General features: G+C 34.0%; 2 protein-coding genes across 2 annotated transcripts; one reads left to right on the top strand and one right to left on the bottom strand.

The window, feature by feature from the left end:
• The first annotated feature begins 2,420 nt into the window (after positions 1-2,420).
• Positions 2,421-3,981, top strand: LOC135129699 (putative nuclease HARBI1). The gene is made up of 4 exons (XM_064056947.1): positions 2,421-2,917; positions 2,979-3,265; positions 3,318-3,515; positions 3,572-3,981. Exons 1-4 carry the CDS (start codon positions 2,694-2,696, stop codon positions 3,967-3,969), a joined length of 1,107 nt encoding a protein of 368 aa, XP_063913017.1. The 5' UTR covers positions 2,421-2,693; the 3' UTR covers positions 3,970-3,981.
• Positions 3,982-3,986: 5 nt separating this feature from the next.
• Positions 3,987-5,430, bottom strand: LOC135129700 (fibrinogen silencer-binding protein-like). Its single transcript, XM_064056948.1, has 4 exons — positions 4,732-5,430; positions 4,586-4,669; positions 4,376-4,528; positions 3,987-4,324 (listed from the first exon to the last, which is right to left on the bottom strand). Exons 1-4 carry the CDS (start codon positions 5,152-5,154, stop codon positions 4,028-4,030), a joined length of 957 nt encoding a protein of 318 aa, XP_063913018.1. The 5' UTR covers positions 5,155-5,430; the 3' UTR covers positions 3,987-4,027.
• Between the last annotated feature and the right edge of the window lie 13,711 nt (positions 5,431-19,141).

The following is a 19,141-nucleotide window of genomic DNA, read 5'->3' as shown; positions in this document are numbered from 1 at the left end:
AATAAGTGATACATATTTTATTGTTACGAAAATACGTCAAGCAGAATAGTTCTATCTGATGGTTATCTTTCCTTAGGGTGTTGTTACTAACACTATTTTGCTGTATAAGTTTCAGTCCCGTGAATTCCTGCAATGATTGATGAGTCAGAATTGAAATAGATACGATTTATTTTTATTAGGTACCGTTTTTGTGATTGTCACTGTAATTCCGTCCTCATCGTTCTTGCGGCTGGACGCCTGGACGGCACGGCACGGACTCGCTGGTTGACTCATTTCTGGTGTACGTTAATGTATAATTTATAAAAGATTCAAAAAATATCTGAAAGTACTTACGAGTTAATTTACTTTTCTAAAATAATTGTCACTTATTTATAAACACTGCCATAGCAACAATTTTCGGGTGGTATGTCCCATATTAGGCCCAGCAATTTTATTTCATTGCGCTCCAAAATTCCTTTATTAAAATATAAACTCCTCTGCCGATTTAAAAACTGGGTGAGCTGATCGATTTAGTTTGTCAAACAACCCTGGCAAAGTTGTTAGAAACGTATCAATGGTTAACCCCCATTCCTTTATTTTATCCTCTTTATTTCTGAAGAAGCTTACAAAACGTGCTTTCCTTGGTCTAATGCTGCCGTCTAGATTATTTTTATCAAAGTAGTCGATGTAGTTTCTCATTTCGACAAGGTCAGCTCGTTCGAGTTTTTACCAATATAATTTTCCCTAAGAGAATTTATTTTAAATTAATTACCAAAAATCAAATATAGCTATAACATAACGGTGTTCCAGATGTTATCTGACTTGCCTGAAAACACATTATTTATTTTTCATAAAATCAATTAAGGTAGACTCAGGTAAGTGTGAACGCTTTTTTGAAGAGATGAATTAAAAAATTCATAATATGAAAAGTATTAGTAATATTAAAATACTACTCGGTATGTAACTTATTCTTGATATATTTATCTAGAATTGTCCTATTGTTTGTCGTTATATCACAAAAAAAAAAAAATTTTCGTGTCAACATTTACTCTTGGCCCGCATGTAAGGCAAGTGTAAATCCGTATGTGAAATACTCATACGTGCCTAAAGTGTGGATTTGAAGGTTAAGTGTAAATTCTGAGGTATTTTTAACATTTAGTAAACCAATTGTTTGAAAAATATCTTTAATGAGTAAAAAGTTATAAACTTTATCCGAAAATCTTACAAAAACTTTATTCTACATTATACATCAAACGTGATATCAAAGGATAATTGACCCCAGTGATCAATTTTTGGTTCTGGCAATAACAATTCTATGTCTTGGTCTTCAATAACGGATATATCTTCAATCTTAGGCCAAATACATTTGTTATTCCTGGTTTTCCTTAAGAAAGAAACTTTCCATTCTTCTTCTTCCTGACCAATCAGTTTTTCAGCATAAAATTTAGTAGTCCTTTTCGCTCTGAATTTTAGCAACACATATTTGTCTACACTCAAAATTTTTGGCATATCAAAATGTGCTTCATATTCAATCTCACTTTGCAGATTTTCATAATAGTTACCTCTTAACTGTGGACATGTGTATATAATGTAGCTTTGGGGATATTATAAAAACGATGTGCCCTATGTAAACTCATGTTATTATTCTGTACCTCAAGTAAGGCATTAGCCAAGTCGTCTTTAGTGTATTGAGTACTTCGCTGAGTTTTTCGCACGTATGTTGGGACCATTTTCGACAAGTAAATTTTATTTATAGGTTTACACTTCCCCAAATTTTTCAGTTAATTTTGTTCGCACTTGCCCCTCAGCAAAAATTTGAAGAGCCAAGTGTTGACGCTATTTTTTTGAGGTTAATATTTTTTTAAGTATAATAAATGATCGCTCAACTTATACCTTGAAAAGCGTAGACGTTGAGGAGCTCACAAAATATCATGATATTTACCTGAGTATGCTGTTTACGGTATTTTCGACACGAAGTTACGTACTCTACTCGTGTCGACTTCGCGCCAAATCGTACTATGTGATCACCATTATCAACTTTGGCAATAATTCGCCGGGTGAGTAATATGTACCACTAGAAAAGCAGGTTCTACATCACCTCTGATAGATGGCACCACAAACTTCAGTATAGTTACCATTGTAGCAAGTGTAGTTGCAACTAAACATTTTAATATCGACTAGACAGTGGACGTAGAAACTTTTCATGGACAGTTTTGGAAGTAATGGCTTCAAAATGTGCAAGAAGGCCAGAGAATATTTCCTCAACCTGAGAGACATTGCCATACTAGATATGAGGATGTCGATGGACACGATATGCGCGACTTTTTACGAGTGTATTTAGCGGAGAATTTCCCGTTACGACAGACACACCACTCTTGTTCCCGTCTATGAAAAGTGTAGATCTCTGTTAAGAACATATTACTTATAACTGTAACATTTATGGCCGTTTGCACCAGTTCTGGTTAAAATTTAACCGGCCGTTATTTTGTTAATTTCGTTGCACCGCGTACTAACCGTAAGTTAACTCGAACTAACGACGACCAAATTTAATCGGCAGATTGGGTGGTGGTTAAGCGGTGGTTAAGTTAACAGACACTATTTGTAAAGATGGCGGCGCGTGATCAGCTGTGCAGCTCTCATTAAATATATCTTACAAGTGTGGCAAGTGGCGTCTTTGGTGTGTGAGCCATATCGTTGTGTAGAAAAAAAGAAAAATGATGGAAATTGAAATAAGAATTAATGAGGATGAGGAGGATGTGGAGGATGTTGAAGTACTCGACTTCATCTTCAATGGTTTGCCTCGACAACTTTATACGCGTCATAACCACTTTGATACTCTGGACGATGCAGCTTTTCGTCGTCGATTTCGACTGTCCAGAGCGTGTGTTCTCGATCTATTAATATCGATTGAACGTGAATTGGAATTCCCATCTGATATGTAAGAATATTACCTATGTAAAAATATTTGTTACCAAAACAACAATCGAATTTGCTTTTAGGAATAATGCTGTTTCGCCCATGAATCAGATTTTGACGTGTTTGCGAGTGTTTTCGACAGGAGGACACCTTCAGAACATAGCTGATTTTATGGGGATGCATTTGTCGACAGTGTCACGAATTGTGAAAAGAGTTTCCGAAGCAATTGCAAGATTGTATCGACAACATATAAAATTTCCTAGTACAAATGACGAAATGAGTGAAAATCAACGGAACTTTTTTTCTATTAGCGGATTTCCAAAAGTTGTAGGGGCCATTGATTGTACCCACGTAAAAATTCAATCTCCCGGTAATGTTTTTCATATATTTTATTGAAATTTTCAGTTATTTGTAAATTTTAGGTGGAGTTGATGGAGAAATATATCGCAATAGAAAACAGTACTTTTCTATCAACACTCAAGTGATTTGTGATGCCAATTTGAAAATAATGAATGTTGTTGCTCGATGGCCAGGGTCTGCCCATGATTCTAATATTTTTAACCATAGCCGTATTAAAGATGATTTTGAGGACAATGTATATCCTAATTGTCTACTTCTTGGTAAAATATAAGACCTATTACTTTTTTACCTTCAAATTTATTTATAACATTTTTAGGTCACAGTGGCTATGCAAATGGGAAGTATTTAGTGACACCCCTATTAAATCCGAGAACACCTCCAGAGCAGTTATATAATGAAAGCCACATTAGGACTAGGAATGTTATCGAAAGATGTTTTGGCGTTTTAAAGAGAAGATTCCCTATACTAGCTTATGGGTGTAGGCTAAAAGTTGACACATGTTTAATTATCATTGTAGCTGCAAGTGTCTTACATAATTTGGTACTCCGCCACAATGATAATGTGCCTCCACCTCTTCCTGAATTGGTTAATGAAGAGCAGCTAGAAAGGCTAATCCAGGATGGGCAAATAGTTGCACCTGGGGATATTAGGAACCGAAGGCATGTGGATGGAACGAGGGATTTTCTGATTCAAAATTATTTTGGAAATTTATGAATTAATTTATAGTTAGCATTAATACTTATAAAATACAATATTAATAACACTAATAATGTTATTCATTTTCTATCCCTTTCCGTAGAGCTATTAATTGGGCCTTTTTTATTTCAATGTCCAACACTTCTTTTTGAATTTGTAGAGAACGAATCTTTTCGTCATGTTTTCTTCTCTCTTCTAAATCATGCTGATAGTTACGAGCCATTTCCTCCTGCTGCTCTTGAAATTTTCGAAAAATGGAAATTTGAATATCATATAATGTTTTTTTCTTTTCTGCCACTTCTTCATATTTTCTGGCCACATTTGTTGAAGAGTGCAAAGATGGTCTTCTCCTTGAGTGTGATGTATTTTCTTGCTGTAATGTGCATAATTGTTAAATTTTAATAAAAGAAAAACTACAACTTACTTTTTTATTAGTAAATGAAGTTGACGTTGACGGAGTTGCAGGGACTTCAATTTGTTTTTGTGTTTGCCTGTCAATGAGTGCCGCCAGTTTGGGATTCATTGGAGCCTGCAACTGGGCTGGGCATGAATTGCCCCAATCTGTCGAGTTTTCAACCTAAAAGTATAAAATGTAAACATTTACATTTTTGCAATATTTGCTTTATAACGTTACCTTTGAATTAATAGAGGGCCCCTGTAAAGTATCTTCGTATTCTTCGCAAGTACTTGCTGCGCCTTGGAATGTTTGTTCATCAACCTACAATATGTATATTTTTATATATTTATTGTACACCACCACATAAATAACTTTATTCTTACTTTTGAATTGCCAGGATCTAAATCGTCGCCATCTCCATCATAAAGGTTTTGTAATCCATAAATATTTTTTTTATTTAAAATTTCCATAGTGATCCCAAATGTGGGATCATCTACAATAGCAGTTGTGCTGCCTCCCCCGGTTCGCCTCAACTGCCTTTTTTCAACTGCAGCTTTTTTATTAGTACTTCTTTTTTGGTTTTCAAAGAAACCTTTAATATTTTCCACTGTGCGAGGTACACTACCATTTGAGTTTACCTCAGCAGTAATTTTAGTCCACGCTGCATTTTTTTCTTGCCACGTTAGAGCGTCGGTTTTTTTGTTCTCAACCACATCCTTATACTTTTCTATAACGTATAAAATTCGCAACTTTTCGTCAATGGAAAAGTTTGGTGCACGCATCCTTTTTTTTCCTCTGCCTTCCATAACTTAAAAAACTGACTGCAATTAAAGCAACAATACTTACATCACTAGTAACAAGGTAATAAGTAATCAAGAGTCGCTTTCGTTTGATGCGCTAAAATGTACTCACTGAACGAAGAGTAAACAGCAGATTCAGCTGTCTCTAACCTCTTTGGTACCAGCGACTTTAATTAAAGTCTCTGTTTGGTACACAAAACCATGTGCGCACACCAATGCTACCAACGGCTATCATCAAATACCCTCAAATTTGCGACGTTGCCAAACAACGCGTGTATTAACCTTTGGTTAGTTAACATTGGGTCTTGTAACGCGCGGTGCAAAGCAAGTCTTGTTTAGCCCTATGGTTAACTTTAACGGTGGTTAGCAAACGGCCACATTTAACCAGAACTGGTGCAAACGGGCATTAGACAACTTTTATTCAAATAAAATTTTACATAATACTGCAATGCTACAAACAGTTAATTATTCCTGATTACAGTGATTACTAATGGCTATTTAAGTACAAACGGTAAAAAGTATATATTATATGGTAACGATTACCTATACTTCATAAAAACTATAGATTGAAAACTAACTTAATTATACTAATGAAAAAAAAAACAACATTCAGAGTATTACACTTATAACAGGTACACAAATAAAACTGTAATAAAATACTGACCAAACACAAATTTACTCTTCACAAAACTATAAAACGATTACATCTGATAACAATTACTTCTACTTAGCAACTACAGATTGTAAAAAAAATAAAGCAAATAACAGTCAATTGCACACAAAAAAAAACAACTAAAATTATCACAATTATAATAATACTATCTGAATGTAAGAAAAAAGTTTTAGCAAATATATCAGTCTTCATCACTGCTACTATTTCTTCGGCGTTTTGTTAATTCTCTAATTGCTGAAGTTATGCTTTCTGAAAACATTGTCAGCATTTGTTGTTGTGTATCTAAAAATTTTTTAAACTGTGCTCTGTCTTCTTCCATTAGTTTCTCATTTTTTATTGTTGCTTCCCGAATTTCGGTTAAAACTTCCTCAATTTTTGATTTTTTCTTTTTTCTTTTTATGCTTACGTGTATTTCTATTATATAACGTAACAATAATATTTTTAATTGTTTTATTTTTTAATTATCCATCACAAATGCACCTTCAATTAGTGCAGACTGTAAATTAATCAAACCACAAACAATCGTTACAATGATATCTAAATATGATATTAAATTTGAATTTATGCAAGAATGGGGGATAAGCATTTTGTACTCGTAATCTTCTGATGACCCGTTCTACGTGAATTCGCAGGCTAGGAATTCTTTTCGTTTCTGTGACTTCCTCTTTGGTGCTTTTCGCTCCTGTTGCCACAGATGGAGGTCGAACAAGAACACAACGTCTTTGAATGAGCAAATACTCAATATTTTTGAAGCCCCAGTGTGCCATTACTGCTGTGTTTGGTATTAATTTTTCCAAAAAAGCAGACTGCTCCACAAGAAAAGCATCCGTGCTTCTACCACCATAATCCTCTGAGATAAAATTTACAACACCATTGGGTGTTAAAGCAATCAGATACTTAATAATATTGCACTTTCAATTTCCAGACAGTCTACAATAAAGTGCACTTTGGAATACCGAGAGCGAAATGGAATAGGTAAAAGCAATTTTACCTTCTCCAGTTCATGGGTACTTATTAGCGTCTTCATAAGTGTGTACACAAGCGGCAAACTACGAGAAAAAATTCTACTGAGGTGGCTTTCTGACATTCCAAAATCATCAATCAACCCTGCAAAAGTCCTGTTTGTCCTTATTCTTTTTAATACTATATAAATATGATTTACAGGGCAATTAATCAATTGCTGCATAATATTTATCATAAAAGAGCAGTCTTTGCCCAAACCTAAGTATAAAACTGGTCAGTGCCTGCATATGCACTTCATGGTCATCGGTGTCTGATGGGATCACAGATGATGGTGGCACTTAATCTTCAGAAGTGGAGCTATTCAGTGCTGTTGATACTAGAGACATTGTTTCTGAATCACTGTTTATCGAAGTTTGTACTGTAATTTTATCTCTGACTTTTTCTTTAAATGCAGGCGAACAGCTTCAAGTGCAAAATTCTTTAAGAAGTGTACTGGTACCACGATTGTTTTTATTTCCTGAATGACACTGAGTCGCTTTGTGTTCTGTGGCTGGTTTTACATTGATGCTCATATCACTGTAATATTTTTTTGGGTATAATCAATACGTTGCTATTTGTATATATTTCTAAGTTGAGAGAGGGGCTCATCAGGAAGGTTTTCTTGATTACTCTACTCAATTTACTTCTTTTGTTTAACGTTGGTACAGCATCTGTCTTCATTCGTTTGCGACTTCCTTGAATTTTCCACCGCCAATATCAGCCTCCAACTGAAAAACTCGTTTCACATTCAATATGTAAATTAGGGTAAGCGGTACAGTTATTGGCCCTTTAAGGATTTGTGGGTGAATTATTAGCCATATTTTTTTATACGAACAAATTTCTTAGAACTTATAGGTATTAACAAGTAGCTGAAACTTGCTTCGTTCAAACGCATATAGCCGTTTTGTCATACTTTGAGCAATTAACACTATTTTTATTTGTGAACATAAATCTTTGAATATGTACGGTTATTGGCCAGATTACTACAGTTATTGGCACACTTTTTTACAGTTATTGGCACCGTATTTTTGAAAACATATCAGAAATAATGACACTGTAGGCACACATAAAATCACTAATTACGTAATTTGGAAAAATAATAATACAAATAATTTATTGCTTTTTATTAAACAAGTGTTACACAAATAGTCCAACATTAAATCTAGACCTGGATCTTTTTTCTTTAAGCAGTTTACATGAAACGTTCTCGTACAAGTTCTACATTTGACACCATCTCTATAAACGCTAATTTTATCAGCAAAATTGAGGTTTTTGACTAAAAACAGGTGCTTTTTGCATCGCTCAACTGGAGATATTTCGACAAGATTAATTTGCTGAGGAATTGAAACCCATGATATGATATTAACTTTAGGTTTTTCAAACTTCTTCTCTTCGTTGATTGTTTTTGTTTCTACGATGATTTTCTCTTGTCTGTCAGAAATATTTGTTTCAATGTTCTGGTTTTTTCGCGGTTGTTTAGTTTTTGCACTTGTTTTTTTACTTTTGTTTCTAGTTTGTTTTTCTTCTTGTTTTGAACATCATCTTTAAGCGCTTTTTTAAGTTCTCTAGCACGTTTCCTGTTGTTTTTTTCTTCTATTTTAGATCCCTTTTCTTGTTCCTTCTTATCTTTTAAGTTTTTCCAACCAGTTGAAGTTAAAACGTAAGGCATTCGTTCCACATTTCTTTTGTTTTTCCTTTCTGGAGTTTTCGGCCAGAATAAGTTTTCTTCGAATGACTGTGTTAAGGTCAGTTTACATTATGGGATTTTTCTTAGGAGCTTGCTTCAGCAAATTCATTATGATTTTCTTGTGATTGCTTAGGAATGAACACTATGAGCAATATTCGAGTTTTGGGGTTTACATTGTTGTGAAATTACTTGTGATTTTTGTTAGGGTTGGTTTTGACATTTAACCTTAAATCTAAAATTTTCTAACCTATAAAGAGGTGACAACGTGACAACTGTACCTGAGAACACATAAAGTACATGTATGTAAGTATATCTCGTTTACAACAACACAATCATTAGTTTTATTTATTACTATAATCTTGTAGGTGCTACAATGGAGACAAGTCGATCATTACAACGCGTGCAATATTATTTGTTGCATTTGCTTACGTTATTGTTGTACAAAAGGAATAATACCACCAAAAAACGCCAACGAAGGTTATGGACTCGAAAGTGGCTAGAAAGACGCAATATTGGACGTGGATTATCCAATTTGGTGTTTAACGAACTAGCTATAGAAGACAAAGCAAGTTTTAAAAATTTTACTCGGATGTCAACAATTACTTTTGAGAACCTGTTATTAAAAGTTGGGCCAAAGATACATAAAACTAATACTAGTTTCAGAGAATGTATAGCACCTCGGACTCGGTTATTAGTTACTCTCAGATACCTTGCTACTGGGGAGAGTTTTAAAAGTTTACATTATGCATTTAGAATTTCTGTGCCCTCTCTGTCACTATTTATTCCAGAGACATTAAATGCGATCTATGAAGTGCTACAAAGAAAGACGGCTCATTTTACTTTAACTACAAGGGCTTTCACAGCATAGTCTTGTTGGCTCTTGTTGATGCTGAATACAATTTTATTTACGTCGATGTTGGATGCAATGGACGCATCAGTGACGGAGGAGTCTATAACAACAGCACTTTGTGTCCTGCTATAGAAAATAATACATTAAATTTTCCAGATGATGACTATTTGCCTAACAGTGACATTAAAGTACCATATTATGTTATTGTGTCTGATGATGCATTTAGGCTTTCAAAGAGAATAATGAAGCCTTCAGGACAGAGATCAAATGCAAATGAAAAAATATTTAACTATAGATTAAGTCGTGCTCGAAGAGTAGTTGAAAATGCTTTTGGTATTTTAGCCAATAGGTTTCAAGTTCTGCAAAAAGATATTAATTTAAGTGTGGAAAAAGTTCAGGGTGTTGTCTTGGCATGCTGTGCTTTGCACAACTACATAAAAGCAAAAGAAGGTAAAAGATGTATGACAGGAATAGATGTAGAAGACACAAATACAGTGACAATAAATGAGGGTGAATGGAGAAACAATATATTTATGACTGACCTTGAAAAAGTGTCAAAAAAACCTGCAAATGAAGCAATTGAAATACGCAAGAAATTTACCACTTATTTTAATGAAACAGGATTCGTTTCATGGCAATGGGAAGCAATAAAAAAATTTAACTTTTAAGTGTCGTTATAATATTATGATTACTCCAATCAATAGATTTTCTACTACAATAGAAAATAATTTGCTAGATATTTCAATGAGATTGGCTTTGTACCATGGCAATGGGAAGCAATTAAAAAATTTAATTTTTGTCAGTTTTATTGTAATTATATTTATAAAATACAAACTACTTTTTTACGGGAACTGTGTTTCCATAATAATACCAGCCCTTCGCCGTGCAATAAACTGTTTCTTAATTTGATATAAAATTTCATTTATCTCATGGGTTGCTTCATTTAATAGTTCTTCGTCCTCAATTTCCCGAAGAGAATTAGCAACAAACTTGCCATATGCTGAATGCTGATCCTCGTGAGGCTTGCTATCGAAGCTATTAATAGCTTGAAGCGTTTTCTCTATTGCCTCATCAATCGGAGGCACCTCAATTTTCTTTTTTTTTAGTGGTGGACTTTGGACTGGTGACAGAGGTTCACTTTCAAAGATTTCATCAGACTTCGTGCTGGTGCTGCTAGCCTGGGAGTACTACAACACAGAAATTTTACTTTATATATCATTATGTTATTGAAGAGAAGTTACCTTATCACTGTCCAAAATGCTCTTCCCTTTATCACTGTCTAAAGTGCTCTTTCCTTTGCGTCCCTTAATAAATTTTCCTAGGAACAGCAGGGGTTCATACCACTACGCCTTACAATTGTCGAAGTCTTCCATTTTATCAGCGCTGTCGCCAGACTTCCCCATTTTTTTTTATTGATTTTCGCTTGTTCATGGGTGAACTGTGAGCGCACCTTTATAATTTTTTTTTTTACTTCCTCCACTGTCAGTTGTGGACACAAATCCTTTAGTTCCTCCCAAATTTTACACAGGGCGTCGTGTCTAGCATGTTTATTGCTGTAAAATTTATGCTTTGTATTGTACAGGCAAGGATTCTGTTCATACATCGCTATTAATTTTTCAGTCATAGCACGCGACCATTCCACCTAAAATGTACATATGTATTATAAATTATATATACCTACATATTTTACAATGGTTTTACCTGATTTTCCATTATGCCAATATAATAACTTCTTTTAAAATAAATTTAAGAACAAACCGAGCAAACAAACAACGTGATGTAGATAAACGAATGAACACAGCGAACAAATAACGAATCAGCTGACAATGTTGACGAACCGGTGTAGGTAACCTCAAATATATATCGCAAACCGGTGAAAATTACTATATTATAGCGCCAAATTTAAAAGTTTCTGGTCAAAATTCCCAAGCAATTCTCAAGAAATGTGTATCGTCGTATTCCTTGGGACGGCCTATGAATGGTTAAGAAATTGCTTAGGATTTCGCTTGGGAGTGTTTTCTTAAGAAAAATCACATAGTGTAAACAACTGAATTTTTGCTTAGGAATTATCATAAGAACTTTCTTAAGGAAATCCTAAGAAAAATCCCATAATGTAAACTGACCTTTAGAATACTCTCCATTTTATTATGCTGAACTGTATCTTGCACTTTGCTGGTACAATTTATTTCTTCTTTGTTTTTAGTGTCGGTCGCAGAAACGAAGTTGTACAGATTGAAGGTAGTTCCAGTTTTCATCAGCAGTAGATAAAATGCTTGGGCGTACGCTAGTTGAACTGAATTCATTTGAGGTAACTTGTTCTTCGGGTTTATTTGCATAGACCTTTAAATCCACGTTAAGAGCTTCTTCATTTGCAGTTAGATTGAAATCAATTGGTAAATTTAGTAAGTCAAACAAAATTGCGTTGTCTGCTTCCTTTTCACTAACCAATTCTGATTCTACTTCTGATGGTTTAGGTAAGGTTGTATTTTCTTCCTCGTTCACTTGAGTCCTTTGATTCGTCATTTGATATTCTTTCCACAGTTGATAAATGACAATAAAGTCATCGTTGTAGTGACCTGTCAGATTAGAATTTGCTTTCTCAAAAATTGCAATTCTTTCCTGTCCAACGGTGTGTTTAAACTTTTGGTAATCTAATAAAACTGGAATTTCAACATCTTCGGTTTGATGATCTACATTAGTCGTCTTTTTTTCCCAAGGCACTTGGTATAATCAACGGCATTCGGATTAAACGGATAAAGGCCACAACTTCTAAAGCCGTTGATTACAATCCCTGGTCGAACAGAAGCATCGATGACACTTTTTAATAAAGAAGCAAAATGAATTTTTGTTAATTCTTCTGTTGGATGATCTCTTCTCCAATTTAATAGTCCTCTTTTCCATCCATCTTTTAAAGGCTTAAATGCCGAAACGTCAGCAGGTTGAAGTAGTCGTGTCGCATTGGGGTATAGGGAAATTAATATTATTTCTAATGTGGTACACAACTCACTTAACTTTCTGTCAAGATGCGTTGTGTGGCCGTCTACGTATAAAATCACAGGAAACTGAATATTGTTTTGTTTTAATATGGATAAAAAATGTTTCCTATGTATTCATAAAAGATTTCTTTTTTCATCCATCTTGTGTCGCTGCAGGCGATGCCCCAGTCTTCAGGTACCGATTTTGTAATCTCGCTAGGAAGGCGTTCATACGGATAAATAATCATTGTTAGGTTAAGTAGTACTTGACAGTACAGCCGACCACAAAAAGTCCCTATATTAATAGGGAAACATCATCGACTTGGCAACGATGTATGTCTTATGACGTCACACGCCCAAACGTGCGCGTGATTTCAATATTAATTTTTAATAATTTATTGCTATACTATGAATAATCACATGCACTTTTTACAACAATACCCTTGTTTTATGAGTTTTGCTGAATTATTTTCGGGCTTTACTCAAAAACGTGCAAGATGCCTATTATAGCTGCTTTTCTAAGGGAAATTGGTACAGTTGGAATATCAATAATATGCAGAAAATCCAAATTTAAACAGGGCTCAAATTGAGATCGCACATATAATTGTTGTAATATTCCATCCTTTGTTCCAAGTGTGTAATTGCCATTCTCTTCATCTGCTTCCATCACCACAGCAATTACATTGTGGAGGGATCGACAGAACAGAAACACTTCTTTTTCTTTCTCGAATAAATCTATATCCATGTCGGGTTGTTGGCAGAATACGCCAGTCAGGATCTTTCATAATTTTTTTTTATTTGTGGTATAGAAGTAATTTTTTTTATACTCTAACTGCCGGTTGGGTTTTGTTAATCTTTTTAATTTAAATGTACTTTTGATTTTTGTCGGACTTTTATCTACGAGATTTTTATGAATAAGATGGTGATGTCTTTTCGTATTATGACTAATTGCAGCAAAATAGCGTCGTGATTGATAGGATCTTCCTTTCGCATAATTTATTTTTTTACCTCTTATAAATTTTTGTAATTTTCGAATTAAATTGCCCTACTATATTACCACAGTATATCTATTTATACAATAAGTAAACTCTCTTTCTCTATCTCGCTGGTGATTGCAGAGGTAACATTCTTCTGTCTCTGTTATTCTAATTCAATTTTTTTTTTAACTTGAACGTCTGACTCCATTTTGAAATGGGCTCTTTTTGGCTGTGGCGGGAAAATATAAAGTTATCTTGACAACATTTTGTCATATAGTGATGCCATATAAAATATATAGTCGAATGTAATTTGAGTTATTATATAAAATTTATGTACTATTGTAAAGTAGCGTAAACGATAGATTTGCAATAGTTTAATTGATAACTGAATTTTAATCGCACTTGCATTTTAATTTGTTTTTCTATAAAATGAAACTAAATTGAAGTAGAGTACTTACATTTTCAGACCATGTATTATTGCAAGTGATACTGACATCCCTTAACAGGAAGTAGGGGTAAAATATAGCTGATGTATAAATGGAAAGGGAACTTTATTTACATAAAAAAATTTCAAACAGATATTAAATTAACAATAAACTAAACTTTACTAACAAACTTGTGCCCTAATATAATACTAATACAGATACATGTACCTAAAAGTATTTTTCCTTCTTTTTTTTCTTTTCTCGATTGGTAACCTGAGTTCAATACCTGAAAGTATACAAAATCTACATATGCATCCAATTCAGGATGTTTACTATCAAGTTCTTGACATGTTGTCTCGGAGAATTTTGGTTTAAGTAGTCCACAGACTTCTGCAGCTGTGGTTCCAGGGGCTAATCTCGAAAAATATAAGAAGGCTTTCTTTGGGGCTACCTTTATCGAGGGGAACTGGGTGTTCGTTCCAACAACTTGAGGTACCTTCTGTGATGATTTTGTTTGTGTTTTCGCATTTCATTCTACTTTCGTTCTGAGAATCATCCGTGTCTGCTTTCTTAATTTGGGGTGTCTCTATTTGTTGACTTTGCTTCTGTTTAGTCGTGTGATTTTGCTTTGCCATTTTTGGTTTCAGATCAGCTGTTCGTTGTTTATTGGGATTTTTGGTATATAGGTGGTTTAAGGTATTGGAATTTCACACAGTATGAAATAATAGTAAAGCGCTTATTTTTGCGCTGTTTCTAACTGCGTTTGTGACATATCAGGTATTTCAGTTGCTTCGTTAGATACATGTCCATAATCAGAAATGCATTTTGTGTGCGCTGTTTTCCTTTTAAAGTACGTTTCTTTTTTATGCATCTCATACATTTTTTCATCAATTCTAAAACATATGTTCTGTTTGTATTGCCACTATAATTGCAGCTGCATAACATTTTCCCCGATATTAATCTTTTAGTGAAAAGGTGATTCTGTTACCACTAATAAATTTATTAATTATGGCATTATAAGCCTCTGCGGCATTGTTGTCCACATCAAGAAAGAAACTAAATGACAAATTTGTGACTGTTCAAAGCGGCATAAAATTTTTCATACAACGTAGAATTTGAAAATACATTAGACAAAACTGACGAACTTCCTCGTCCACTTTGTTTACAAAAATAATTTCCACATTTAGAATGATCCTCTAATATAAATTTCAAAATATTTTGTTCAAGAAGTTACATATAATATGTATATCTGTACTAGGCAATTTTGAAACCTCTCTTATTATCACAAAAATTTTGTAATACGTGGTTACGGCATTCTATCTTGTGAATAAAACAGTTGGGGTCGTATCTCTTACTTTCTTATAAACACTGCTATCACCGTCTCCAATAATTTTAACGTATTTCAGATTGTATGTCTTCACAATATTTTTGAATAGGCCTAAAATTATGTTTAGCTTCTATGGCTGTCGATATACCCTCTGAATTTTTAAAACATTTATGAAGTGTTATTACTTTATTTTAAATTTGTTACAAACTGAACAGAACTTGTTTCTCACTCCAATGTTTGTATACAATTTTTCTTGTTGTAGCCCCGGAGTAATGCAACCAATACCCGATAATGCGTTATAATTTGACTTGTACTATCTTTTACTCCAAGCCCCACTAACAAATACGGTTATTAATGGAATTCCATCACTGCCAATTTCACCAGCTTCAATGGCTAATCCATGTTCCTCTTTGCCTGCTCTAATCATTTCATGTAATGCCACTTCCGCTGTGATTTTAAAAACTTTTTTCTCTGACTAGCTGTTCTACGTTGACATTCTCAATTTTGAAAGAACGATGCTATGTATGTCAGTGCTGTTAACTGGGTTTGACGTGTGTTGCAAATTACTGTTAATATTTAGACAAAAAATATTTTATGGACTGATTAACGTGAGATAAATTGTTGGTTGTTCCATGATTACATCCTTGTCGGACATATTTAAAATAGACACTAAACATCTGTAATTTTTTGATGTAGTAATGCATGAACTAATCACTACACTATTATTATTGTCTTGCGAGTTAATATTTTTGTACATGCCATCACCAAATTGAAGATTATTTTTTACTATTGTGAAAACTTCCGAATTTTTTGGTACAATGACTAAATTAGTGTGAGAAGGATGCATTCCCATCAATTGATAAGATGTTTGAGATAAAGTTAATCAATGTTTTATTTATTTTAATAAAACCGTTGCCCAAAATTTCGTCATTTTTAATTGAAAAAGTATCAGGAATGATATGAAACTCATGATTTTCAGATTATTGTTTTTTTCTATAGAGAAAATGCATGTTCCCGTAGTAAAAACTGAGTTGTTGCTGATACCTCTAAGTTCTTTGATGTTATAACTCTGTATTTGACAACTAGATCGAATTTTACTACGTTTTATTAGTGAAATTTCTGCACCTGTATCTACAATGAGGTTCGCAAAAACACTAATTTTGTATAATATTGGATGGAAAATTAAACTGAAATGTAACTATATTTAGATTACTTTCCACAGTCCTTAAAAGTACAAGATTGTTTTCATGATTGTTATTAATTAAATAATTATTTTTCGAATGATGTTCTTTATAGGGCGAGAGATTACCAAATGTTTTGCACTGACACATCGTTATCAGATACTCTTGCACCACTGCTACCAAAAAACCGACAATCACCATTTTTTACAGACAGTTTTGAATTGGTAGGGGATGAATTATTGTTGTGACTACGTCGTTGCCTAATTGTTGCAAAAATACTTCTAAGTGATCCTGACATAATTTGTAAGGAGCTTGTTCGATCTTGAGAGAGTCGGACGGTCGCTGACTTGTGGAAACGAGTTCTTAATATGTGTATATTATTTTGCTGCAATTCATTCTCTATGCAAATTTATTAAGCTGTTGAAACTATGAATAAAACCTCAAGAACCGACTTTTCTGTTGCATTCTATCAGAAGTTTTCCAAAGCTATCTCTTAACTAATTTACGTTCTATATGCAGGTTATTTCCTCCGCATAAAGTCACATATCTTCTTATCAGTCTTATCACAAATTTTCAACTGGCTTTGAACCTAAAAAATATAGTTTGTAATACTACACTAACTAAAAAGTGATTGAAGATTTTACAGCTTATTATCATATAGTTTCTATATTTTTTAGGATGATTTCATTTAAGCTGTATATGCTTATTCTTGTCATGGCAAAGATTGGCAATTGTATTGACTCTACCTTTCGTTTCCAGTTGGTCATCTATTTCATCATCGTGATGGACAATGTGTGCAAAAAGAAGAAAAAATGTGGAAAATAATTTACTAATTTTCCCGGCTTGTTGGAATACTCCTTTATGGGAGCAGTAGTAACAATAGCTGCTGTATTATATTCTGATGAGCATTACAATTATTGTTTGCCTGGGCTCTGTTTATATGTACTCCATGATTAAAAAAAAATTATCAAAGGAAATCCTGATGGCTCATTTGGAGCATAACTCAATCTGCAATTTACTCAATACTGGGAAAAATGGTAGAATGCGTAATTGTCTGTATGAAGGTCTGCGTATAGCCGCCGAATCGACATTTTTTCTGTGAAATTTTGAATCAAGAATTAAAAGAGGACTTATTGCCATTTGCATTTCTTCTGCACACTTTCAGAACTGGTCAATAATAATAATATGCCCATATGAATTCTGTAATTCTCAAGTTGACTGATTTGTTGTGCATAATGTTCGTGATAAAGGCTGAACCTGTTGAAGATCGAAACAGAAAGTACGAGATAACGGCAGGGTTTCATTTACTAATTCGGTAAAATGCGGCTGCCCTTTTCCTATGATTTCTAAGCTCACATCTTTGATTTTTTTTTGTTTGTTTCTTCACATCTAGTTGCCAAGACTTGGATATTTCAGTAACACAATCTAGCAAGTTCAATTTTGGTATTTGTTTATCTCTTTCCATGACGTTTATAATTTCCATTAAAATTGTTCGTCGATAATGATTTTAAATTTTTTATAATTCCCTAGTCAAGTAGTTGTAGTTTTGATCTTATATTTGGAGGGAAAAATTTAAGTTCAATTGATGTTAAATCGGTTTTCAAATCTGGAGGATGTGATGGAAAATTGTCAATAAATATTAGCACCTTTCTTTTTGCTGCTCTAATAAATTTTCTATCCAATGTTATAAACCATTCCTCAAACATTGCACTGGTCATCCAGGCTTTTGAATTTGATTTATAATCCACAGGAAGCCAGTCGATCCCTCGAAAACAACGAGGTTTTGCACTCTTTCCAATTAGTAATGGCTTAATGTTCTCACTACCATACATATTGGCCACTAATAACGAAGTTGTGTATCCCCCCGATGACATTTTTCATGAGGCGGGTTTCGTTGAACAGCACATCTCCACATTTTCCCCCTCTTCGGTTGAATTACTAAACCACTGACGCTATCAAAAAAGCGGTCCACAAACAGTAAAAAATTGGCAATTCCTACAGCCTCCATTGGAAGCGAACCATTACCTATTAATATACAAAAGAAAAATTCGTATTAAATTTTATTTACTGAGAAGTTGCTGTATTCATGCTTACCATGTGTTGAAAACATACGCACTGTTGCCAAGACTTTTTGTGAAAGTACTTGCAGCATTTGCCACCTTCATTTTTTTTATTTTCTCTGGGTATATGTCAAACGATTCAGTATCCGGTAGTCATTCTTGTTTCGGTCACTTTGGCCATTGTACTCTTTTATATCTACATCGAGTTCATAAAGTTGCACCAGGTGTTCCCACTTGGCAACTTCATAACCACCTTGCCATGTAAAATGTACATTTCCTTTTAACATATTATCCCAGTAGTATGCGGGGTTCTGGCTCACAGCATCCCCATAGAGCAAACTTTTCTCCTTCAAAATAAAACGCTGGGTATTCATGTAAAACCACTCTGCTTTTATAGACTTCATACAATAGAAATTTGGCTTCAGCAAGTGGACAAGTGTAATTTAAAACCTGCACTTTAGTTTGTGTGACAACTGCATTTTCGCTTCTGCTTATTTTCAAAGTAGTTAGGAGAATAACTAGTGTAATTAGAAATTTGTTATACATATTTTAGTGCACTTCCACCCTCAACGAACTAACAATTACAAGTAAAGATTTATTTTGAATGAAGTGAAAATATACTAAGTGCAAAAAAAAATACGCACACCTGGATAGAATAATAATTTTTCGAAAATCTTTTGGGTTTACAGTTTACTACTTACTACTAGTAAATGGTCAACACCTAAGCTAGTAATGGTTGGAGCGCCCTGTTATTGAGGCATTCGTTTACATGCTTTGGCATGGACCTAATGAGTCGATCAATGTCATCCTGATTTAATCCATCCCAAGCAACTTGT

This window comes from Zophobas morio, unplaced genomic scaffold (assembly GCF_036711695.1).
Source record: "Zophobas morio isolate AGI-343-1 ecotype UQ-CSIRO unplaced genomic scaffold, CSIRO_AGI_Zmor_V1 ptg000016l, whole genome shotgun sequence".
Classification (NCBI taxonomy): domain Eukaryota; kingdom Metazoa; phylum Arthropoda; class Insecta; order Coleoptera; family Tenebrionidae; genus Zophobas; species Zophobas morio.
Note: the sequence above shows the minus strand (reverse complement) of the source record. Positions and strands in the feature narration are given on the sequence as shown.